The sequence below is a fragment of the Erinaceus europaeus genome, chromosome 10 (assembly GCF_950295315.1).
Source record: "Erinaceus europaeus chromosome 10, mEriEur2.1, whole genome shotgun sequence".
Lineage (NCBI taxonomy): Eukaryota > Metazoa > Chordata > Mammalia > Eulipotyphla > Erinaceidae > Erinaceus > Erinaceus europaeus.
The window spans coordinates 92,105,654-92,127,879 of NC_080171.1; the positions used below are offsets into that span (position 1 = coordinate 92,105,654).

The 22,226-nt window shown below is 45.8% G+C and overlaps 1 protein-coding gene across 8 annotated transcripts in view; it reads right to left on the reverse strand.

Moving 5' to 3' along the window:
* Positions 1–15,762, reverse strand: part of TRAF1 (TNF receptor associated factor 1) — a 32,316-nt gene extending 16,554 nt beyond the window's left edge. The window contains exons 1-6 of one of the 8 annotated variants that reach the window (XM_060200061.1): positions 14,969–15,761; positions 13,369–13,530; positions 13,083–13,204; positions 12,589–12,685; positions 11,919–12,129; positions 7,544–7,628 (exon numbers count right to left, since the gene is read on the reverse strand). In XM_060200061.1, coding sequence (XP_060056044.1) covers positions 7,544–7,628; positions 11,919–12,058 — 225 coding nt within the window. In that variant the 5' untranslated portion in view covers positions 12,059–12,129; positions 12,589–12,685; positions 13,083–13,204; positions 13,369–13,530; positions 14,969–15,761. Of the gene's footprint in view, positions 1–7,543; positions 7,629–11,918; positions 12,130–12,588; positions 12,686–13,082; positions 13,531–14,243; positions 14,303–14,912 lie in introns of all 8 variants that reach the window. The other 7 variants (XM_060200062.1, XM_060200060.1, XM_016185008.2 and 4 more) reach the window with 7 other exon arrangements.
* Between the last annotated feature and the right edge of the window lie 6,464 nt (positions 15,763–22,226).

The following is a 22,226-nucleotide window of genomic DNA, read 5'->3' on the forward strand; positions in this document are numbered from 1 at the left end:
CTATAGGGGTTAGGTATGGGGACTCTGAAGTCACAAGGGCGCAAAACCCATTTTGCTCACTCCACATACGCTTGTATACCAGCTGTGGCACCTACTAGGCTGGCTGTGTACAACTGTACAGTGACGACTAACTCTGGGAGAGTTACTAACCTCTTCAGGTCTCAGTTTTCTCATTTACAAGATAGGGTGGATTACTTGTGGTATCCTCTCCCTCCTTCTCACACAGAGTGAGAGAGACAGGCTGGGGGTAGGGAAGCAATTACAGAAGCCAGACCTTCCACCTTTAGCACTCCACGGTGACCCTGGGTCCATACTCCCATGGGGTTAAAGAATAGGAAAGCTATCAGGGGAGGGGATGGGGTATGGTTGTGGGAATTGTACCCCTCTTATCCTTTATTTTTTTAACATTTAAAAAATATTTATTCCCTTTTGTTGCCCTTGTTGTTTGTTGTAGTTATTATTGTTGTTGTCGTCATTGTTGGATAGGACAGAGAGAAATGGAGAGAGGAGGGGAAGACAGAGAGGGGAGAGAAAGACAGACACTTGCAGACCCGCTTCACCGCTTGTGAAGCGACTCTCCTGCAGGTGAGGAGGGCTTGAACCAGGATCCTTGCTCTGGTCCTTGCGCTTTGCGCCACCTGCACTTAACCCGCTGTGCTACTGCCCCTCTTATCCTATGGTCTTGTCAGTGTTTCCATTTTATAAATAAATAATTTTTTTAAAAAGATGTAAATCTGTACAGTCAATGTTATCAAGTGACCTATTACTACTGCAGTAGAACCCACAAACTTAAAGGATCAACTCAATTTATTATTTTACATAAAGTGCTAGATAGCAGAAGTCTTTTCTTTTTAAATTATAGCTGGACTTTATTGAGTATCTGTTAAATGTAGACACTAATCTGCATAAACATTACATAGCTTACGTCCTTAAAATTTCTCAACAACTCTATAGAGGTAGAATTGTTTTCTCTATTTTAAAGATAAGGAAATGGAGGGCAACAAGTTAATTAATTTGCTAAATTAACACTGACAGGAAGTCAGTGTTAATCTGTACTATAAACCCAATTAATGTGGAGCTAGAATCCAAACTCTGAACATTACACTCCATTGCCCTGCAATGGGATACACACACACACTGTACGTGTCTATGCATGTGAATACATATACACATTTGTTATCGATATGTCATCAGTGAAAAATGGGCTGAGTATAGAATGATTGGAAAATCTCTTTTTTAACTTTCTTTGTTCTTTCTATTTTATTTTTTCTTTATTGGGGGATTAATGGGTCAGTCGACAGTAAAATACAGTAATTTGTATATATGTAACATTTCTCAGTTTTCCACATAATCATCTAGCCTCCCTAGTCCTCCTCGACAGCAGAAGTTTTAATATCAAGGTGTTGACAGGACTTTGCTCCTCCTCCCAGCTCCAGGGGAGAATCTTTAAAACTTTATTATTAGCCACCAGGGCTATCACTGGGTTTGGTGCCTGCATCATGATGACTCCACTGCTCCAGGTCTTCATTTTAGGGAGATAGGGGGCTTGTTACATTACTTGAGTGAGTGCTGTCCCATCAAATCTCACAGTACACGTGTGTGTGTGTGTGTGTGTGTGTGTGTGTGTGTGTGTGTGTGTGAGAGAGAGAGAGAGAGAGAGAGAGAGAGAGAGAGAGGTGGAGCTCAGAGATGGTCAGACTTGCAGGACATGCAAGTTTTGGTAAAAGGTAAGGTGGAGCCCAGGGGCCTATAGTCCTTGTCCAGGGTCCTTCCTCCCTATGAGGCAGGGGTGGGGGTATTTTCACCCTAAGGAGAGTCTCCCTGACATCTGGGGACTGAGAAGACACGAGGAAGGAATCAGATTTGGGGCACAAAGCAGGAATGGGGGATCAGCACTTGGCCAAAGGCTGGTGTAGGTCTGGTGCTACAAGCGGTCCCTGTTTGTATGTCTGGCCTCCCAGCTTGGAAACTGCTAAAAATAAAATTTGTAGTGGAATTTCCTCTGAAGGGGAAACCAAAACAGAGAAGACAAAACCCCAGCCATGAGGAGCACATGTTCTTCAGTCTGTGTGTGAAGTCTGGGCCCTCTGGGATAGGGTCAGCCTGGGGTTCCTGTAAGAGGACCACATTCATGCAACATGCACTTACAGAATGTGAGCATTAAGAGGGAGCATGAGAGCCTGCTCTGTGAAGCCACCGCACAGAACAGAGGGGCTGTAGTATGGCAGGCACTGAAGTCATGGATGCCCTGAAGGGTCATTTTTGCTTGAGTCTCAGTTGATGTAGCATGAGAGAGCTCCACAGTCATAGGGTGGATAGGTCAGTCCGTCTCTGCTGGCTAGTTTCTGGCCTCCTCTGCAACTGGGCCAGTTCCTCCATGACTATCTCTGTTCAGTTCAACTGTCACCTTCTCCAGGAAGCCCTAACTGAGTCTACCTTGCATATGACTGTGGGTAAGCATGCCTCCTCACTGAGCTCAGTATATTACCTATGGGTCATACAGAGACATCACCACTCAGACAAAGGATACCATGGGATGAGCTTATAATGCAACTGTCAAATCTGGAAGTGTAAGGGCTCAGGGCTTTACTTCTAGGCATCACACTTCAAAGAGCACAGATAAACGAGAGCACAGCTACCCCAAAGCCACAGAGGCCAGACAGATTCCACAGAGACATGGTCAGCTTCCTCATGTGTCCTCCGCCCCCCGCCCTCCCCACCCAGATGCAGGGCTGCCTCTGGGAAAAGGAGGCTGTTTGACTTGCCTATTAGGGCCACAAGGGAGACCACAATACAGTTCAGTTCAATACAAACAAAGAGAAAAACATGCAGTGGTCAGAGTCCTTCTGGAACAGTGAGCTCTGGGCACTGAAAAGACATCAGTCTCCTGGGAGGAAGCCTGTCTAGAATGGAAACTGGACCACACAGCCTGGCCGCCTGGCATTTTCTGATGGTAGGATAAGTTATGGCATTATTGTAAGCCAATGGCACTAGATGCCAACTTGCTTCTGACCTTCCTAAGTGGCCTCATTGCAAAGGGGGGGGGGGAGAGAAAGGGGCGGGGGAGAAAACATCCTGTTCTCAGGGTCACAGGTAGAGAGCATCACATGGTTATTTTCCAGTTGCTGGTCATCTTCTAGTTCATTGTCAATTAATGCAAGAAGGTCTGTTCAGGCAAGGACCCCGTCTCTAACTAGGTCAATGGTTATCCTTTAATATCTGCTTCTGACATTCAGCTAATGAGAGCATGGTTCCAAGGGCTTCTAAGAGCGATATTTATCTAATGGATTCAGAGGATGAGGACAAACAGATAAGCAGACGGCAAGAAGCGTAAAGAGATTCCTACAGCACGAACAGGCCTCTAGACACTCTGCTTCTCTCTGCTCAGCCTTCCTCCCCACCTCCACTTCCCAGGTTTCCCCAGAAGCATAGCCTTCTGAACTATCACATGGACAAAGTGCTGACTTGTAATCAGTGGCTTCTCTTTGGTCAAAAGTCCCCCAAAGTCCCCAGCAGGGTCAGGGGCTTAAGGAGTCCCTGGTCTTTCCACTGTTTGGGTTAGTGGTGGGGTCAAACCACTACTCACCCCAGTCCCTCACTTTCACTGAAGTTCCTAGATGACACCTCAGGTGGGGAAGCCGAGGTGAAGGTCTGTGTGTGTCTCCCCTGAATGCAGGCTGCAGCTCCTCCTGCCCCAGAATCTGCTGGAGTGTGATTCCATAGGGTCACTTGCTTTGGCTTAAAGCAGCAAGTTTCTAACCGTGCTCTGCAGGAACCATGGATTCCCCAGAGTTCCTCAGAGGCTAGGACAAGAGAAAGAAATGGGGATTGGGGTGGCAGTGCAGCTGGTAGAGCATATATATTACCATGCTCAAGGACCCAGGTTCAAGCCACTGGTCCACACCTACAGGGGAGAAGTTTCATGACCTTCATCTGTTGGTCTGAAGCAGTGCTGCAGGTGTCTCTCTTTCCATCTTCCCCTCTCTCTCAATTACTCTCTGTCCTATCAAAGATAAATAAATAAATAAATAAATAAATAAATAAATGGAAGGAAAAAAATGGCTGCTAGGGGTGGTGGATTCGTCATGCTGGCATGGAGCCCTAGCAATTACCGTGGTAGCAATGGGGGGGGGGAACCCTTTAATAAAACAAAGAGAGAGAGGAGGGGGATGGGGTGCTAGGCTCCCCTTCAATGACAGCCTTTCTGCTTTCACTGGATGGCAACAAAGATAAAGAAAGTTAGCTTGGCCTGTTGAAAGTACAGGACTTGTGGGGGGCAGGCAATAGTGCAGTGGGTTAAGCGCACATGATTTGAAGCACAAGGACCCTCTCAAGGATCCTGTTTGAGCCCCCGATTCCCCACCTGCAGGGGGGTTCGCTTCACAAGCAGTGAAGCAGGTCTGCAGGTATCTATCTTTCTCTCTTCCTCTCTGTCTTCCTCTCCTCTCTATTTCTCTCAGTCCTATTCACCAATAACAGTAACAACAACAAGGGCAACAAAAAGGAAAAATGGCCTCCAGAAGCAATGGATTCGTAGTACAGGCACTGAGCCCTAGCGATAACTCTGGGGGCAAAAAATATATATATACACCAGACTTGTATACCTAAGGTCCCAGAGGCTACAGGTTCAATTTCTAGAACTGTCAGAAGCCAGAGATAAATATAGCTTCTTTTTCTCTTACATTAAAAAAAAATCTAAAAAAAATGTTTTAATGAAAACCATGGCTTAATAAATGTTAAATATTTCATTCGTTATCTTATATACACACAGTGACTACTGATTTTGCAAAGAAGTAAGAATGGAAACAAGCTAAAAGCAGCAGTCCTAGAACATTCACACAGGCAGACCTGAGAAGGTAGCTGGCCCCCATGCTCCCTTCTACAGCTGGGGCAGGAGGTCCACTGAGAGTGCCAGGGGCCAGTTTATTACTTACAGAGGGGTTCATTAAGATGGCCAGAGGGGAGTCGGGCGGTAGCGCAGTGGGTTAAGCGCACATGGCGCAAAGCGCAAGGACTAGCATAAGGATCCCGGTTCGAGGCCCCGGCTCCCCACCTGCAGGGGAGTCACTTCACAGGTGGTGAAGCAGGTCTGCAGGTGTCTAGCTTTCTCTCCCCCTTTCTGTCTTCCCCTCCTCTCTCCGTTTCTCTCTGTCTTATCCAACAAAGACGACATCAATAATAACTACAACAATAAAACAACAAGAACAACAAAAGGGAATAAATAAATAAATAAATATTAAAAAAAAAAAAGATGGCCAGAGAAAGAGAGGCTCAGGGAACCACTACAGGGATCAGTCTATCCTCTTAAGTTAGATTGGACCACACTGTGGAGGGTAAAGTTCTGGGAAAACTCTCTTGATCTTTACTTATTGTCCTGTGGGCTTCCCAGAGGAGGGGCTGCTGAGAAAGGTTTCAGAGAACCCTCAAACCCAGCTCTGAGTGGGGCAGGAAATTCCCCCAACTCTCCGAAGGTGGAGGCTGGAGTGGGGCCAGGAGGCGGGGTGTGAAGACAGGCCTGACCCTGGTTATAACAGGAGGGGAGAGCTGGACATCTGGACATCACAGGCCCTGCTGTGCCAATTTGGCTTCTTTGTTTGATGGGTGAAAGAGGGGGAACTTTGTTTAAAAGGAGCAGGGTAGCACAGTGTGGTCACTGAGAACAGCTAACCATTGAGACTTGGTCATTGGGAAATCTGGATAAAGGTTTCTTGCCGGGTGCTAGAGCCCCAAATGTAGCATAAAAGAGTAGAATTAAGAGTTTTGGATTCCCTAAACAATACATGTTGTGGGTTTTTTCAAAGCAGGAGATTAACACTGACATCTTTCAGTTTACCTTTTTTTTTTTTTTTTTTTTTTGCATTACCAAAAACTGTATTATTGTTTCATTTTTCAAAATGAAGGAAATGGCAAAATATGAGTAAAGGCTGATTCTGCATGCAGACAGAATTTAGTTTTATAAAGAACTTACTAATAGTGGATGTGGTGTTGGAACCTTAAGCATAAATCCCTGAGTCTGATCCCTGGCACTGTATGTGCTAGCATGATATCTTGTGTTATCTCTCTCCCTCTCCCTCTCCCCCTCCCCCCCCCACACACGTATGCACACATGAATAAATAAATCTTAAAAAAAAGAATTTATCACAATTTCTTTACCTTTATCATTTTGACATGAACTGGTGGGGAAGGACTGTCTTGGTTAGTACGTGGGACTTTCTGGGTCAGACAGACAAGTTGAGAAAGTCCTTCCATCTCGGTAGGGCTGGGGTTTGACTGGGCTGCCTGAGAATGTCTCTTTGCCTCCTCAAACTTCCAAACCTGTTTCTTATTCTTAGAATCACTGTTTGGCAGAACCCCAAAGGTGAGCTAAGAATGACTTCCCTCTGCCCACAGGCAGACAAAGGCAGAAAAAACTATCTTGACGAAGAACTGGCAAAACTTTTCTGTAAAAGGTAAGGGAGTAAATACTTCTGGCTTTCAGGTCTGTTCCAACTACTCAGTTTGGCTGCCACAGGGCAAAAGCACCCACAGTCAACACACAAATGAGTGGGCTGTGTCTGTGGGTCAGCAACACTTTCTTTATGGATGCAAGCTTAAATTTCACATACTTTTCATTTGCATAAAATATAATTTTACTTTTGATTTTCTATGCCATCAGGGTTATCACTGGGGCTCTGTGCCCGCATGATTCTGTACCTCCTAGTGGACTCTTTTATTTTCAAGATACAGATAGGGAAAGAGAGACAGAAAGAAAAGACACTACAGTACCATTCCACAAATTGTGAAGGTTCCCCCACACAGGTGCGCCCATGGGCTAGTAGGGGCTCACATCTGAGTTCTTGTGCATAATAATGTGTGTGTTCTACAGGGAGAGCTACCTTCTGGCCCTGTGATTTTTTTTTTCAACCATTTTAAAACTCAAAAACTATTCTTAGCTTACTGGTCATACCAAAAAAAAAAAAAACTAAAAAAAAAAACACAAAAACCCTGTGACAAACTGGATTTGATCCTCAGGCCAGAATTCATGGACCCTTGATCTATTTTCCCCTTTTCTCTCTCTCTCTCCCCCACGGTTACCACTGGGGCTTTGTGCTGGCACTATAAATCCATCACTCCCAGCAGCCGTTGTTTCTTTCCTTTTCTTTTTTATTTTATTTGATAGGATGGAGAGAAAGTGATAGGTGAGGAGGAAATAGGGAGAAAGATAAACACCTCAGACCTGCTTCACTGCTCATGAAGCATCTCCCCTGCAGGTGGGGGAGCAGGAGCTTGAACCCACGTCCTCTTACATGGCAATGTGTGTACTGGGTGTGCCACTGCCTGCCCCCTGATCTACATTATTTTCTTACTCTGAATAGGTCACAGGTCAGTCAGGTAGTTTTGAGTTAAGTGGCTTCACCACTGTGAATGGCAGTGTCTTTATCACTTGGAAACAGAATAAACCAAATCGAGTCCAGACTCAAGACAAGGTGAGAGGCCTACTTGGCCTCAACCTTGACAACTGGAGAAAATGGACAAATGCTCTGTCCTTGCTGAGTCAACTTACCTTCTCCTGAGACTGGAGGCTTCCCGGGCTAACTGACTGAGGGTTGTCCCCTTTGCATTTGGGACATATCTGATCGTCACCTTTCCTGGGGACACACAAACAAATCTACTTCAGTGAAGCATTCACATTTGAGAGCTCCTAGACCTTAGACTTTTCCCAAAATGGTAGTTGCTATTTTTGCTCAGCTCTAGTCCCAGGCCCACCATTCTCAATGCTGTATTTCCCTACAGTTTTCAGAGACAACTCTGACAAGAAGTGTCTGGAGGTGATTATAGCCCTTATTTGTCCCACTTACTATGAGCATTTATATACCTCACTGCAGAAGTACAAATATGCTGGGGTTCAAGGTGCTGCTCCCACCCCTCCTGGGAGACTTTCTAATACACTAAGTTGCTTTTCTAAAATCTAAACAAACTCTTAGTTCTAAAATATAACTGATTCAAGAGTGTGGATATATGATTATATTTGCCTCCTTTAAAAGTGTATTTAATTAAAAAAATATGATTGTATAACCAGAGCACAGCTCGGCTCTAGTTTATGGTGGTGTGGGGGATTGAACCTGGGATGTTGGAGTCTCATGTATGAAAGTCTTTTGCATAACTATTATCATATCTTTCTGGCCTCTCTCTCTTTTCCAGAGAGTGAAGTAGAGATTGTGTGTATGATGAAAGAGTTTCAGAGGGAGAAAGATACAGAGGGAGGGAGGGATAGAAGGAGAGGGTGTGTGTGTGTGGGGGGGGGGAGGACACATAAAGCACTAATCTACCATCCACTGAGTTTTGTCTTTGTTGCTTCCATGTGGTGCTGAGGCTAAAGCCCAGGATCTTACAAATGCAAGGCAGGCTTTCTCATGCTAAGCTACCTCCCCAACCCCTGGTTTCGGTCTTCATTTATTTAATTTGAATGAGAAGAGTTTCAAATGGAAAGACAGAAAGACCAGAGCGCTGCTTGGATCTGGCCCATAGTGATGTTGGGGATTGAACCTGGGATCCAGGGGCCTCAGGCATGAAAAGTCTTTTTGCATAAGCATTATGCTGTCTCTACAGCCCTGACCTTTATTTTTAGTAAACACAGATGACCATAGTCTCTTAGAAGAAGTGGCCTCAGAAAACACCCAGTCTGAGGTTGGTGACGAGATGGGTGTCATGCACTAATCAGGGTGACACATGGGCATGTGTGCTTTTACAAGGCTCTCAAGTGACTATGACCTGCAGTGAGAGCCACTGGGTCAGGCCCATTTTATAGATAAGGAAATGAAGTTCCATATTCATATGTATTGGTTAAAGCAGTATTTGTCAGCACAGAACCTCAGGTCTAAGTCCCTCTGGCACACAGTCAGCTCCTTCCCCCTCTTCTGCCGGCTCTGGGCAAATTGGAAGGGAAGCCATGAGATCACTGCAAAAACCCAAGATAAATGAACCAAGATGAACTATCAGCTTGATGGTCAAGTTCTGTTCCATGTCTCCCACTCCACCCCCAACCTGGCTATCATCTTGCACCTCTGTGAGAAGAATCTCACAGCAAATTGTCCCCACACCACACCTCCATGGCACTGACCTCATTTGCCTGATTCAGTTTCCCCACCTTAAGCTGTAATGCCCCAAACAAAGGTCATACTGGGGGCATGTGATACTTTAAGGATACATCTGCCAGGAAACCAGCCTAGAGCAAGGTAACCTACACTTTCATGAGACCTTGGTGTTCTGCTCTGTAAATTTGCACACTAACAGCATCCTCTACTCCCCAGGCTTTCCAGAGGTCTGGGAGGACCAGGATGGGAGCAAAGGCAACTATACACAAAGCATGTGCGTAATAGTTTCTAAAGGTAGGTGTGTGTGTGTGTGTGTGTGTGTGTGTGTGTGTGTGTGTGTTTTACTGTCACCAGGGTTATCATGGGGCTTGGTGCCAGCAGCACTATGAATCCACTATTTTCAATGGCTAGTTTTTCTTCTTTTTCTATTTTATTTGATAAGACAGAGAGAAATTAAAAGGAGCAGAAGAGATAGTTCAAAAAGAGAGAGGGGGCTGTTTGAGCCCCCGGCCCCTTACCTGCAGGGAGGTTGCTTCACAAGCGGTGAAGCAGGTCTGTAGGTATCTATCTTTCTCTCTCCCTCTGTATCTCCCCCTCCCCTCTCAATTTCTCTGTCCTCTCTAAAAACTCAAAAAAATTTATAGTGCAGGCACTGAGCCCCAGCGATAACCCTGGAGCCAAAAAAGAAGAGGAAGAAAAAGAAGGAGGATGAGAAAGATAAGACACCTGCAGACTTGCTTTAGCAATTATGAAGTACCCCCCCTTACAGGGGGCTCAAACCCAGATCCTTGAGCACGATAACATATGCATTCTAACAGGTATGCTGCTCCCAGCCCCAGTGTGTATGTTTTTTTTTTTTTTTAAATATTTATTTATTCTCTTTTGTTGCCCTTGTTGTTTTATTGTTGTAGTTATTAATGTCATTGCTGTTGGATAGGACAGAGAGAAATGGAGAGAGGAGGGGAAGACAGAGAGGGGGAGAGAAAGATAGACACCTGCAGACCTGCTTCACCACCTGTGAAGCGACTCCCCTGCAGGTGGGGAGCCGGGGGCTTGAACCGGGATACCTGCGCTAGTCCTTGTGCTTTGTGCCACCTGCGCTTAACCCGCTGTGCTACCACCCGGCTCCCAGTGTGTATGTTTTTAATGATTTATTTATTTGTATGAGAGTGAGAGAAGCCAGAGGTGTTCTGACGTATGGTGGAACCAAAACCTGGAAAACCTCAGGCATGTAAGTCCTATGCTGTAAAGCTGACATCCCTCTTATTTCTTTATTTCCTTATTTATGGCAGGAGGCTGATGAATATATTGACATCACACTTGCCTAAGTTATTTATTTTTATTTTTTTTGTTATCTTTATTTATTTGCTAGAGATAGAAATACAGCAGAGGGGGATATAGAGAAAGAGAAAGACAGAAGACACCTGCAGCCCTGCTTCACCACTCATGAAGCTTTCCTTCTGCAGGTGGGGAACAGGGGCTTGAACATGGGTCCTTGTGCACTGTAACGTGCACTCAACCAGGTGCAATACCACCCAGACCCAGCTAAGTTACTTATATTTAAATATAAGCATATACATATTTTAATATTTTAATGTACATATACATATTTCATGTAGGATTTATGCTGTTTGATATTAATATATAAATGTATATTATATATGTTTATCTATATATGTACATGTCATACACATATACATATAAATAGACATCTATGTCTATGTACATAGACATGTATATACACAGATAATTTTGCATCATCTTCCCCTTTTTTGCTATCACTGGGCTTCACCACTCTGAGCTGACATATATATCAAGAGAGAATGAGAGAAGGGGGAAGGAGAGATAAAGTGGTGGGTGTTTGGGAAGAAATCACAGCATAGAATCTTCCTCTAATGTGGTGGAATCCAGGCTTGATCCTGGGTCTCATACACAGCAAAGCAGCATTCTATCCAAGTGATCTATTTTCTCAACCCTCTTTGTCCTATTTAAAAAAATTTCCATCAGACAGGATAAGATGATGAGAAATACTATCTAAGAGATACATTTACATGGTGTTTGTTGTTTACTAGGAGGGTCTACATTCATTACAACCATTATTTTCAATGTGGTGGTGGAACCTGAACTCAAGACCTCACACATCCCAGGCATGTGTTCTACCACAGAGCCATAGCTCCAGGCCCTGCAGTCATTTTTCCAAGAACTTTTTTTTTATATTTATTTACTTCCCTTTTGTTGCCCCCCATTTTTTTTATTATTGTTGTTACTGAAGTTGTTGGACAGGGCAGAGAGAACTGTAGAGAGGAGGGGAAGACAAAGAGGAAGAAAGAAAGATAGACACCTGCAGACCTGCTTCACCGCCTGTGAAGCTACTCCCCTGTAGGTGGGGAACCAGGGCCTCGAACAGGGATCCTTAGGCCAGTCCTTGCACTTTGTGCCACGTGCGCTTAACCCGCTGCGCTACCACCCGACTCCCTTTCCAAGAGCTTTTATCAATATTATTGGCTGGGCTCTGTCACAATCCTGAGAGGAAGAAAAATTTACATTTTACAGACAAGGAAGCTGAGGGTTTGAGACATTGAGCAACCTGCACCAGACCACACAACCAGTGGGGAGCTCAGCTGGGCACAGAGGCTGTCCCATGCCCAGGATGGCTTTTTGCAGTGAGCTGACATCTTTCTGTGGCCAATTTTTCCTCTGCCAATAATGACCAGGAACTGTGACAGAGACTACCAGAAGGGCCCAAAGATGTGAAGACACTGGTTCTAGTAGCCTTCAACCTCCACCCGGGGTCCTTCCCTGGAACCTTCTCTCCACCCACCCCTGGCTCCCATATCCCCTCACCTTGAGATGTCGGACAGACAGGTGGAGCAGCGAAGGGCCCCAGACTCGGATGGGTCCTGGCAGACGGTGGGGAGGCACCCAAAGGGAAACTCATTCTCATCCGGGGTTGAGTGGGGACTGCTAGCTGAGTTAGAGGCCATCTGGGGCTCCAGGCTGGTTGGAGGGCAAGTGACTAAGCTCGTCTAGGGTGAGGACGAGCCCTGTGGAGTCTCTGTGAAGAGGTAAGAGCTGGCCTGGGCCACCCTTTTTGGTAAGTAGGAGTCTGATGAATTTATCTCCTCTCTGACTTGTGTGGTTCGACGTCACAGCTGAGTCACAGCAGGGATGGGACAGGAATTACCCTTTGTGGTGAAAAAAATTCCCCTGGATGGTGACTGAAAGCCCAAGGAGTGTCCAGTCACTCTTTAGAATGAGAAAGAGCAAGTGAGAGAGTTAAGGAGCAAAAAGAACTGTCACACAGACTTTCAGGAATCACAGTTAAGAGAGTTCCCCTGTCACAGGACCTCGGCGGCTGCTCCTTTCCTCCACCTCCCCTGGGGACATCAAAGGGAGAGTCACAGATGGTGACCTGTCTGTCCCCCCCCCCCACCCCAGGACCTATCTATAGCCTAGAATTCCGGTGGCAGAATTGATCTCCCAGGTGGAAATCCCTTGGGTTCTGGAAGCAGACCTAGAAATGCAAGTTCCGGGTGCTTTAGTTCTTTCCTGTCCAGAACGTCTCGCATTTAAGACAGCCACTTCCTCACAGTTGGTCTCCGATACCCCATCTGTTGAGAGAAAGAGAGAGAGACAGAGAGAGAGAGACAGAGAGACACACACAGAGAGAGTTGCAACAGGTGCTTCCAAAGCCTCTCTGGATGCTCAGCTTCTAGGACTCCAAGGTCTGAGGCCACCAGAAGCAGCAAGACCTCTGACAGCCCAACCCTGCCCCCAGTATCTTCAGCAGGCGCAGCGACAAGGCAAGAACCGCCCCTCCTTTGAAGTCCAAGACCTCAGGACCATAGAGTGTTCAGGCGCCTTCCCTCACTGTGCCACTCAGGAAGTGATAGGTGGCTACAGTTAGGTCAGGTGCCACCACTTCCCCAGCCAGAGGAGAACAAAGCTTAAAGTAAGTACAAGGTCACAAGGAGCTGGGCTCAGTGACTAGCTGGCATGCAGACCCACCTGGGAAACTAGGGGTCTGGGCATGTCCTCTGTGTGCCAGGTCACATTTCTCTTCTGAATCTTTAGAGTAACCTGCCAGGGTTTCTTTGGTAACCACAAGCAGGTTCAGAGATGCCAGGTGCCTGTGCAAATTCACACAGAGAGGAATGTAACCATGGGGCTCCAAATCCTGTGTTTGTCCACTCCAAGAGCAAAGCAGTTAGGTGGAGCTCAGAGCTTGGGATGAAAGTGTGAGCCTCCAGTCTCTGTTCTCTCACTCATCAAATGCAAGATGAGCCATGCATACCTATAACCCTTTTTAACCTGCTCGTTTGCTACTGGAGTTTTTATAAACTTTTGTGGTGGTTTCAAATGGGCTGCAGTGGACTTTGAAGTTGGACAGATCTGGGTTTATATCCTGAGTCCAGCACTTCCAATCTTTAACTTCTGTGGACCTCAGCTTCTCTATCTGTAAGGTAGGGATAATAAAAGTAAGAACAATAACAATAGTAATTGTACCAATTGCACCTGACTGCTCTGAAGACTAGCTGAGACTGCGCATAAAAGTCTTTTATGAGAGGGCCGGGCAGTAGCGCAGTGGGTCAACTGCACATGGTACCAAGCGCAAGGACCGACGTTAAGGATCCTGGTTCGAGCCCCCTGGCTCACCACCTGCAGGGGAGTCGCTTCACAAGCGGTGAAGCAGGTCTGCAGGTGTCTTAGCTTTCTCTCCCCCTCTGTCTTCCCCTCCTCTCTCGATTTCTCTCTATGCTATCCAACAACTACAAGGGCAAGAAAATGGGAAAAATGACCTCTAGTAGCAGTGGATTCGTGGTGCAGGCACAGAGACCCAGCAATGACCCTGGAGGTAAAAAAAACAACAAACAACTGGACAGGGGACTAGGAAGTGGCACACCTGGTTAAGTGCACACATTACAATGGACAAGTACCCAGGTTCAAGTCCCTAGTCCCCACCTGCAGGGGGAAAGCTTCACAAGTGGTGAAGTAGGGCTGCAGGTTATCTCTCTGTCTCTCTCCCTATCTCCACCTCCCCTCTCAATTTCTCTCTGTCTCCATCCAATAATAAATAAAAATGTTTTTTTTTTTTTTTAATAAAAGGTCTCTTATGGTGTTGGAGGTGTCCAAGAGAAAGACTTAGACATTAAGGGCCAAGCAATGTACCTGGTAGAGTGCTCTTGTTATCATACTCTAGGACCTGGGATCAAGTTCCTGGTCCTTATCTATAGGAGAGGAAGTGTCAGGAGTGGTGGAACAATGCTTCCCATGTCTTTCTCTGTCCTCACACCACCTTCTCTGTTTTTCTCAGTCTTTATCAAAAAAAAAAAAAAAAAAAAAAAAAGGAAAGAAAATGGTGGGGGCAGGGAGAAGGCTACTGAGAGAGGTGGACTCATGGCACAGGCAGTAAGTCTCAAAAAAACACTGGTGAGGAAAAAAAAGATTTGGACATTGGATTCTGACAATGGTTATAGTAGCTGCAAGCCCCTTAAAATTGGGGAAAAGGACAGAAGTGGTCAATTATGTTCACATAGTGTTTTATTATTTTTAATATTTATTTTATTTATTTATTCCCTTTTGTTGCCCTTGTTTTATTGTTGTAGTTATTATTGTTGTCGTTGTTGGATAGGACAGAGAGAAATGGAGAGAGGAGGGGAAGACAGAGAGGGGGAGAGAAAGACACCTGCAGACCTGCTTCAGTGCTTGTGAAACGACTCACCTGCAGGTGGGGAGCCAGGGACCTCACATAGTGTTTTAACAGCCATTAAGTTTACTCAAATTCCCAAGTGTGCAAGGCAGGTCAAATGTCTTCTACAGGCAAATCTAAGTGCCCACCTTTCCTGGTGATAATGGGTCTGTCATGGCAAGCGACATGAGGATCTGGCACTCACTGTAAGTCAGGGCCTTCACCTGGGGTCAGCCGTGGCCTGACCCACTCCATAAATGACCTTGAGACCTATTCAGAGAAAAAGATGATCTCAGAAAGGCATTTTCTGAACTCGCAGTCTATAGGTTCTCTTGCATTCCTACCTGGTTCTTCCTTCTCTTGGTTTGGCAGAGCCCAGTCTTTTCTCCCTGTGCCAGTTCTCTTTAACCTTTTTCTCTCCTGTCTTCAATGCCTCCCTCTCCAGTTCCTTCGACCAGGATTAAAATATGCTTTCATAATAAAAGTGGAAGATAATAGGTACTGCTTTGGGGCGCTATGTTAAATACTAATACAGGCCTCATGGTTTCCATTCTGCACACGAACCCTAGGAGCGAGGTACTATCTTGTCACCCCCATTTTTCAGATGAAGGAACTAAGCCTCGGGGCTGGGTGGTGGCACGCCTGGTTAAGTGCACACATTACAGTGCTTGGGGACCCGGGTTCAAGCCCCTGGCTCCCACTTGCAGGGGGAAAGCTTCACAAGTGGTGAAGGAGGGCTGCAGGTGTTGCTCTTTCTCCTCCCTCCCTCTCCATTTCTCTCTGTCCTATCCAGTAAAAATAAACAAAAATTTTTAAAAATTAAGAAAATTAAAAAAAAAGGAACTAAGCCTCTAAGAAGGTAAGTGCCAGGAGTTGGGCTGTAGCGCAGTGGGTTAAGCGCAGGTGGCGGCAAACGCTGGTGCAAGGACCGGCTGTACGATCCCGGTTCAAGCCCCCGGCTCCCCACCTGCAGGGGAGTCGCTTCACAGGCGGTGAAGCAGGTCTGCAGGTGTTTATCTTTCTCTCCCCCTCTCTGTCTTCCTCTCCTCTCTCCATTTCTCTCTGTCCTATCCAACAACGAACTGCGTCAACAAGGGCAATAATAATAACCACAACGAAGCTATAATAAGGGCAACAAAAAGGGGGAAAAATGGCCTCCAGGAGCGGTGGATTCATGGTGCAGGCACCGAGCCCAGCAATAACCCTGGAGGAGGAAAAAAAAAAAAGGTAAGTGCCTTGCCCACAGATAGTGAGTGGGGACTTCTGAACTCACAACCTGTGCTCTGACCACAAGTTCTGTGTTCAGAGGATCTTCACCGTCACCCTAAATTCCTCTCCTGCATCTGCATTCCCTCCTCCTTTAATGACAACTTGGGTCTACTTGGGTGCTCCACTTCCTCCCTCAGATCTCCACAGAACCACCTCCCCAGGTTACCAACGTCAAGGTCACCAAAAGCCCTGGGACTGTCCCAGTTTCTTTCCAACTGGTCAGCACTTGCCGGGCTCTGGGCCCCTCCTTCTAGAATCCCCTTCCTTATCTTGATGCCCCCCTTGGCATTCCCCCTAGCTCCTCCCCCCACTTCCATAGCAGTTCCTTGACCACCCCCCCCCCTTTCACCCTGAACCTCCAGCTGTCAAGTTTCCACAGCTGCAACCGCAGTAGTGGGGGTATGTGGGGGGGGGGGGGCTACAAACTCAAAGTCTCTACTCCGTGCATCCCAACCTTTTCAATCTTCCAAGCGCACCTGCACCACACCTCATTTCTCAGGGGAGTTTTGTTGGGAGTGCACAAGGAGCTCCCCCTGTCGCCAGGCTGTGATGCCGGTGCCCTGTGCAGAACAGGTGATAGTGCTCCACCCCCGGGCGCACCTCCAGTCGCCGCGCAGCGCTGGAAGCCGAGCCAGGCCGGCTCCTAAGCAGGACAAACGAAGCCCAGGGGTGCGTCAGGGAGGGCAGGGGGGTGAGCTGGGGTGAGGGGTGGGTTCCGGGCCGCACTAGGGGAGTCCCCTGCCCCAGCGACCTCGAGCTGGGTGGGGTGTCCCTAGCCCGGAGCTCAGGGGTCCTGGGGGGTGAGGAGGGCCGGGGTGCAGTGCAACCAACCTCGGCGCAGCGGGGAGCTTCCGGTGGGGCGCAGGGGACGTGGCCCTGGAGGCGGAAGCCGGGGCGGACAGGGCCTGTGGGCGGGGAGCGCCCGAACGGGCTCTGCGGCTCCAGCACATCCAGAGGACGCCCCGGGGGCGGGGCCTCGGGGCCGGGGCGGGGCCTCGCGGGAGACCTGAGGCGGCCGCTGGCATGGCGAGGTCCCAGGCTCTGAGGTGACCACGAGGCCAAATGTACTGGTTGGCCCCCAGAGTGGCCCAGAGCGGGACTTTTACAACACTGCCCGTTTTAAGGAACCACTTCTTTTCTTTTTTCCAAACCATTTTATTGGGTGGAAATAATGGTTTACAGGACAGTTGTGGATCCATGAGTACAATTTCTTATCTTTCCGTGACAGGTGTCTGTCTGCACACCACTCCCACAGACAAACCTAAGTCTCGCCTCTCTCCATAACCTTCCCGGGGAACCAGCGTCCCTCGCATCTTCCGCTGGTTCAATCTTTTGCTTTGTTGGAATACACCTCACCCAGTCTAAATTTCGTGTTTCTCATTTCCGCCCTTTCTCTTGCTCTTTAAGTTCCACCTCTAAGTGGGGTCATTTTGTATTTATTCATTCTCCTTCTGACTTAGTTCACTTAATAGGATTCTTTCAGGTTCCATTTTTGTTTTCTTCTAGATTCATGAATACAATGGAAATGGCACAGGAACTTTGGTGGTGGTTGTGGTAAGGTGAATTCACACATGAAAGTGTGGGCTATGTCTACTAATGTAGGACTGAAAACTAGTGAGAAGTCAGACTTTAAAGAATACATCCACCTAAGTCAGTGTATTTTTATCAGAATAGGTCTGCAAGTTTCTCTTGGGGGCCTGGTGATGGCACACCTGATTGAGCACACAGTACAGTGCACATGGACCTGGGTTCAAGCCCCTGGTCCCCACTTGCTGGGGGAAAGCTGCACTAGTGGTGAAACAGTGGGGCAGGTGTCTCTCTCTCATTTCCTGTTTCCCCCTTCCCTCTTCTGTCTCTGTTAAGTAAATAGATAAATAAAAGAATTTACTCTTGGGATGGACTTTGTTTTGCTTAAAAAACACAAACCATTACTATTGCAAAAACTACTCCATGGGGCCTCTAATATTTGCAGGACTGTTTGCTGAAGGAAGCATGAGTATCCACTTTGTTGGTGGCAGTATGTTTTAATTTCAGAGAAGCAATTATTATTTTCTTTGTTATTATTAAGATTATTATTTGCCTTCAGAGTTATCACTAGCCATGTCTACATTACAAATCCACTGTTTCTGGCAGCCATTTTTTTCTGTTTTATTGGGTAAGACAGAAATTGAGAGAAGATGGGGATATAGAGAGAGGGAGAGAAAGACAGTCACCTGCAGCCCTGCTTTACCCCTCATGAAGGAAACCCCCTGTAGATGGGGAGTGTGGGCTCTAACCCAGGCCTTTGTACTTGGTAATATGTGTGCTTAACCGGGTGCACCACCACCCTGACACCCTAGAAGCACCTATTAATTTTTTTAAAATCTTTTTTTAAATATTTATTTTATTTATTTATTCCCTTTTGTTGCCCTTGTTGTTTTTTTTATTGTTGTAGTTATTATTGTTGTTGTCGTTGTTGGATAGGACAGAGAGAAATGGAGAGAGGAGGAGGAGACAGAGAGGGGGAGAGAAAGACAGACACCTGCAGACCTGCTTCACCGCCTGTGAAGCGACTCCCCTGCAGGTGGGGAGCCGGGGTTCCAACCGGGATCCTTATGCTGGTCCTTGTGCTTTGTGCCACCTGCGCTTAACCCGCTGCGCTATAGCCCGACTCCCTAAAAATCTTTTTATTGAGTTATTGTGCAATCACTGGCACATAAGTATAATTTTATGTACCAGGACCCCTAAGTTCTCTTCTTCTTTATTTTTTATTTTATTTTATTTTTTATTTTCCCTTTTGTTGCCCTTGTTGTTTTTGTTGTAGTTATTATCATTGTTATTGATGTCTTCATTGTTGGATAGGACAGAGAGAAATGGAGAGAGGAGGAGAGAAAGATACTTCACCACCTGTGAAGCGACTCCCCTGCAGGTGGGGAGCCGGGGCTCAAACCGGGATCCTTAAGCCAGTCCTTGAGCTTTGCTACTGTGCTACTGCGGGACTTCCCCTAAGTTCTCTTCTGCCTCTCCCCTCCTCACCAGAGTTCTAGCACCTATTGAATTATTTTGATACCCAACTGGGATAGGGAACTATCTTGTTACTTTTTCCATTTTGTTTCTGTGAACTTGGTAAGTATTTAAACCTGTCATCCACCTGAGGCAGAGATTCTTCCAGCATTTGCCCAGAGGCAGATACTATAAGCAGAGTCCTGCTGGTGGTGTGTGTGTGTGTGTGTGTGTGTGTGTGTGTGTGTGTGTGTGTGTGTGTCTTAAGTCCAACCTGGAGGGGAGCCACCTGCCTTCCAACAAGAAGGGGGCATCAAGAACTTCCAACAAAGGCATTCTATAGGAACATTTGATTCTAAGAGAAAAGGATTCAGAATTCTGAGTATCTGACTAAAAAATTCATTAATCCCCAGTAAAATCCCCTGAAGATTTGGAGCCCATAAAATTTGTTCTCTGTTCTTATCTGCCTCCCACCCACTCCCTTCCTTCCAACCCCAAGCCAGTGTAAGTGATAAGAGCAGGCAACTAGGAGTTGGGCGGTAGGGCAGCAGTTTAAGGGGATGTGGCACAAAGCGCAAGGACTGGCGTGAGGATCCCAGTTCGAGCCGCCAGCTCCCCACCTGCAGGGGAGTCACTTCACAGGTGGTGAAGCAGGTCTGCAGGTGTCTATCTTTCTCTCCCCCTTTCTGTCTTCCCCTCCTCTCTCCATTTCTCTCTGTCCCATCCAACAACGACGACATCAATAACAACAACAACAACAAAAAAGCAACAAGGACAATAACAGGGAAAATAAATAAATATAAAATAAAAAAAAAAAGAGCAGGCAACCTGACCTTACTCTTTTCATGTGCCACATCCTGTTTTCAGATTAATGAGCTCATTTTGGTGGAAATTTACCAAGGGAAAGAGTTTAATTTTGGAAAGTACCAAAAACTTAGCTGTAGTCACTCATCTTAATTTGGGGGACTCTTGAAATAGAGGGGGCACCACCTGAGGATCTCCGAGGTCTCAGGGAATGCCAAGAGAGCAGAAAATGAAAGCTGAGCCCAGTGAGGCTGAACCTGACTCAAAAAGGAAATGAAACTTTTTGGAGACCACTCATCTCTATTTAGCAGAGAAAAAAAATTTTTTTTCCTAAAAATAACTTAAAAAGAAAAGTAGCCCATCTGGCCTAGGACTAATGTGATTGTCTGAGCATGGTACTATGATTGAGGAACAAGACAGTGAACATAGGGAAGTAGGAAATGTTTGAGTCTTTCACATCCATATCCACCAAAAGGCTTTCAAGTCTCCAGTTCTGCCCCAATCTTTCAGCTGTCACGCTCTTGACATTGACCTTGTCTGCTTAGCCTTGTAGCCTTTTGAGCTGGACGACTGACAGGATCACCGAACTGTTGTGAAATATTCTGCATCAGAGATGGTAGATTATAGGTTCCAGATTTTTCTCTAAAGTCTAGCCTTGACATGGCCTGCTATATTTCCTACAGTGTAGATTTATCATTCTTTCTAAGATACAGAATAGAAAAATGGTGAAAATTGAGAAGGTCCGGACGGCTTAGCATTGAGATGAAGGAAATTGTATCTTTCCTTTTCTCTTCCACTAGCTGGTATTTGAAATGATATGTTGGAGGACATATTCATATGTTGGAAAGAGCACTGAAGCAGGAGTTTGGATACCTATTGGCTGTTCCGCTTTTCCTACTAAAGCTACTACTTTTTTAGTACTAAAAAGGGGATAAGTGAGTGAATACTTAAATACTCATTCAAGAAGTAATAGTTTTTTTTTTTTGAGTGGAAAATGACCTTGAAAATCACAGACTGTATTGACTATTTCAAATTTCATATTAACTATAGGGTGGTGTCTTCAAATACATTTTTCATAGAGATCCCAAATATTTAAACCAGCTGGAAGCAGAGATTTTTCTGTTGAACAGAATAGGTTTGGGAGGAGTTTGTACACTGGGTTTCTCTTCTTCTCTGCCTGGCATCTGGACTCTAGGGACATGGTTTGAAATTGTGAAATGAATGAGATGTCTTTAGGTTTTAGATATGAAAATTGGTGTGGATCATTAGCTTTCCAGGGGAAAACAAGATGAGGTTGGAGCCTATATAACTGGAGGATTCTGGTTCACAGTTGTGGTAAAAGTAGTAACTGTGATGATTTTGGTGACTGTCCTTTATTTACTGTCAGGCATTCTTTAAATACATCCCATACATTGTCCTACATCTAAAATCACCGGAAAAAGGCAAGAAAAACATTTTCCACTTTCCAGGTAAGAGAAGAAGTAATTTGGTGATGATCAAGGACCCAGTATTTGTCAGTGATGGAGGGAAGACAGCACTTATTACAGTACCGGGTGTTTTTTTCTCTGGGCTTTGGCTTCCTCATTTCTAGGTGACAGGGTTAGAACAAGTATGTCTGGATCATTTGCACATTGACATTTTACTAAATTCAGTCCTGGAATATGGGTGGGTGAAGTGAGGACATTCAAAAAGTATTCGCTCAGTGAAGGACTCCTACACAAGACACTTCATAAACATTTTTGCTTAAGGTAACAATAGTTGATGATTTCACTATCCTCAGAAAACATTTTGTAGGCCTCATCAGTCTAGCCAGGGTGTTGTGAAGTTAGAAATTACATTCTAGCAAAAATTTGGACAAAAATCTGGGTTTTTTGTTAAGGGGAGTTTCTATGTTTTTAAATTTCTCCCCAGATTTTAAGGGGGGAAAAGGACCTTTAAATGTTTTTGAGTTGTAGGCACCAGAACTGTCTCTAGGATTTTTCTGATTATTTGTGGGACTGGTCACTTTGAGAGTACAATGGGAATTTCAATCTATGATGAGACTACCAGTTGCTTTCATAGGGATGGTGACATGGTCCAGGGAAGAGCTGGGCACACACAGCTTTTTATACAGAGAAGCTCCTAAAATCCCAATAAAGAGGAAAGTAAACACCCTCAGATCAACACTTGCAAACTTACTGCTTCTCTCTTTCTCTCTCTCTTTTTTTTTTTGTCTCCAGGGTTATTGTTGGAGTCTTGGTGCCTGCACTACGAATCCACTGCTCCTGGCTGTCTTTTTCTCCTCCTCCTCCTCCTTTTCTTTCATTTCACTGAATAGATCCGAGAGAAATTAAGAAGGGAGGGGAGACTGAGAGGGAGAGAGAGAGAAAGACACCTGCAGACCTGCTTCACTGCTTGTGAAGTGACCC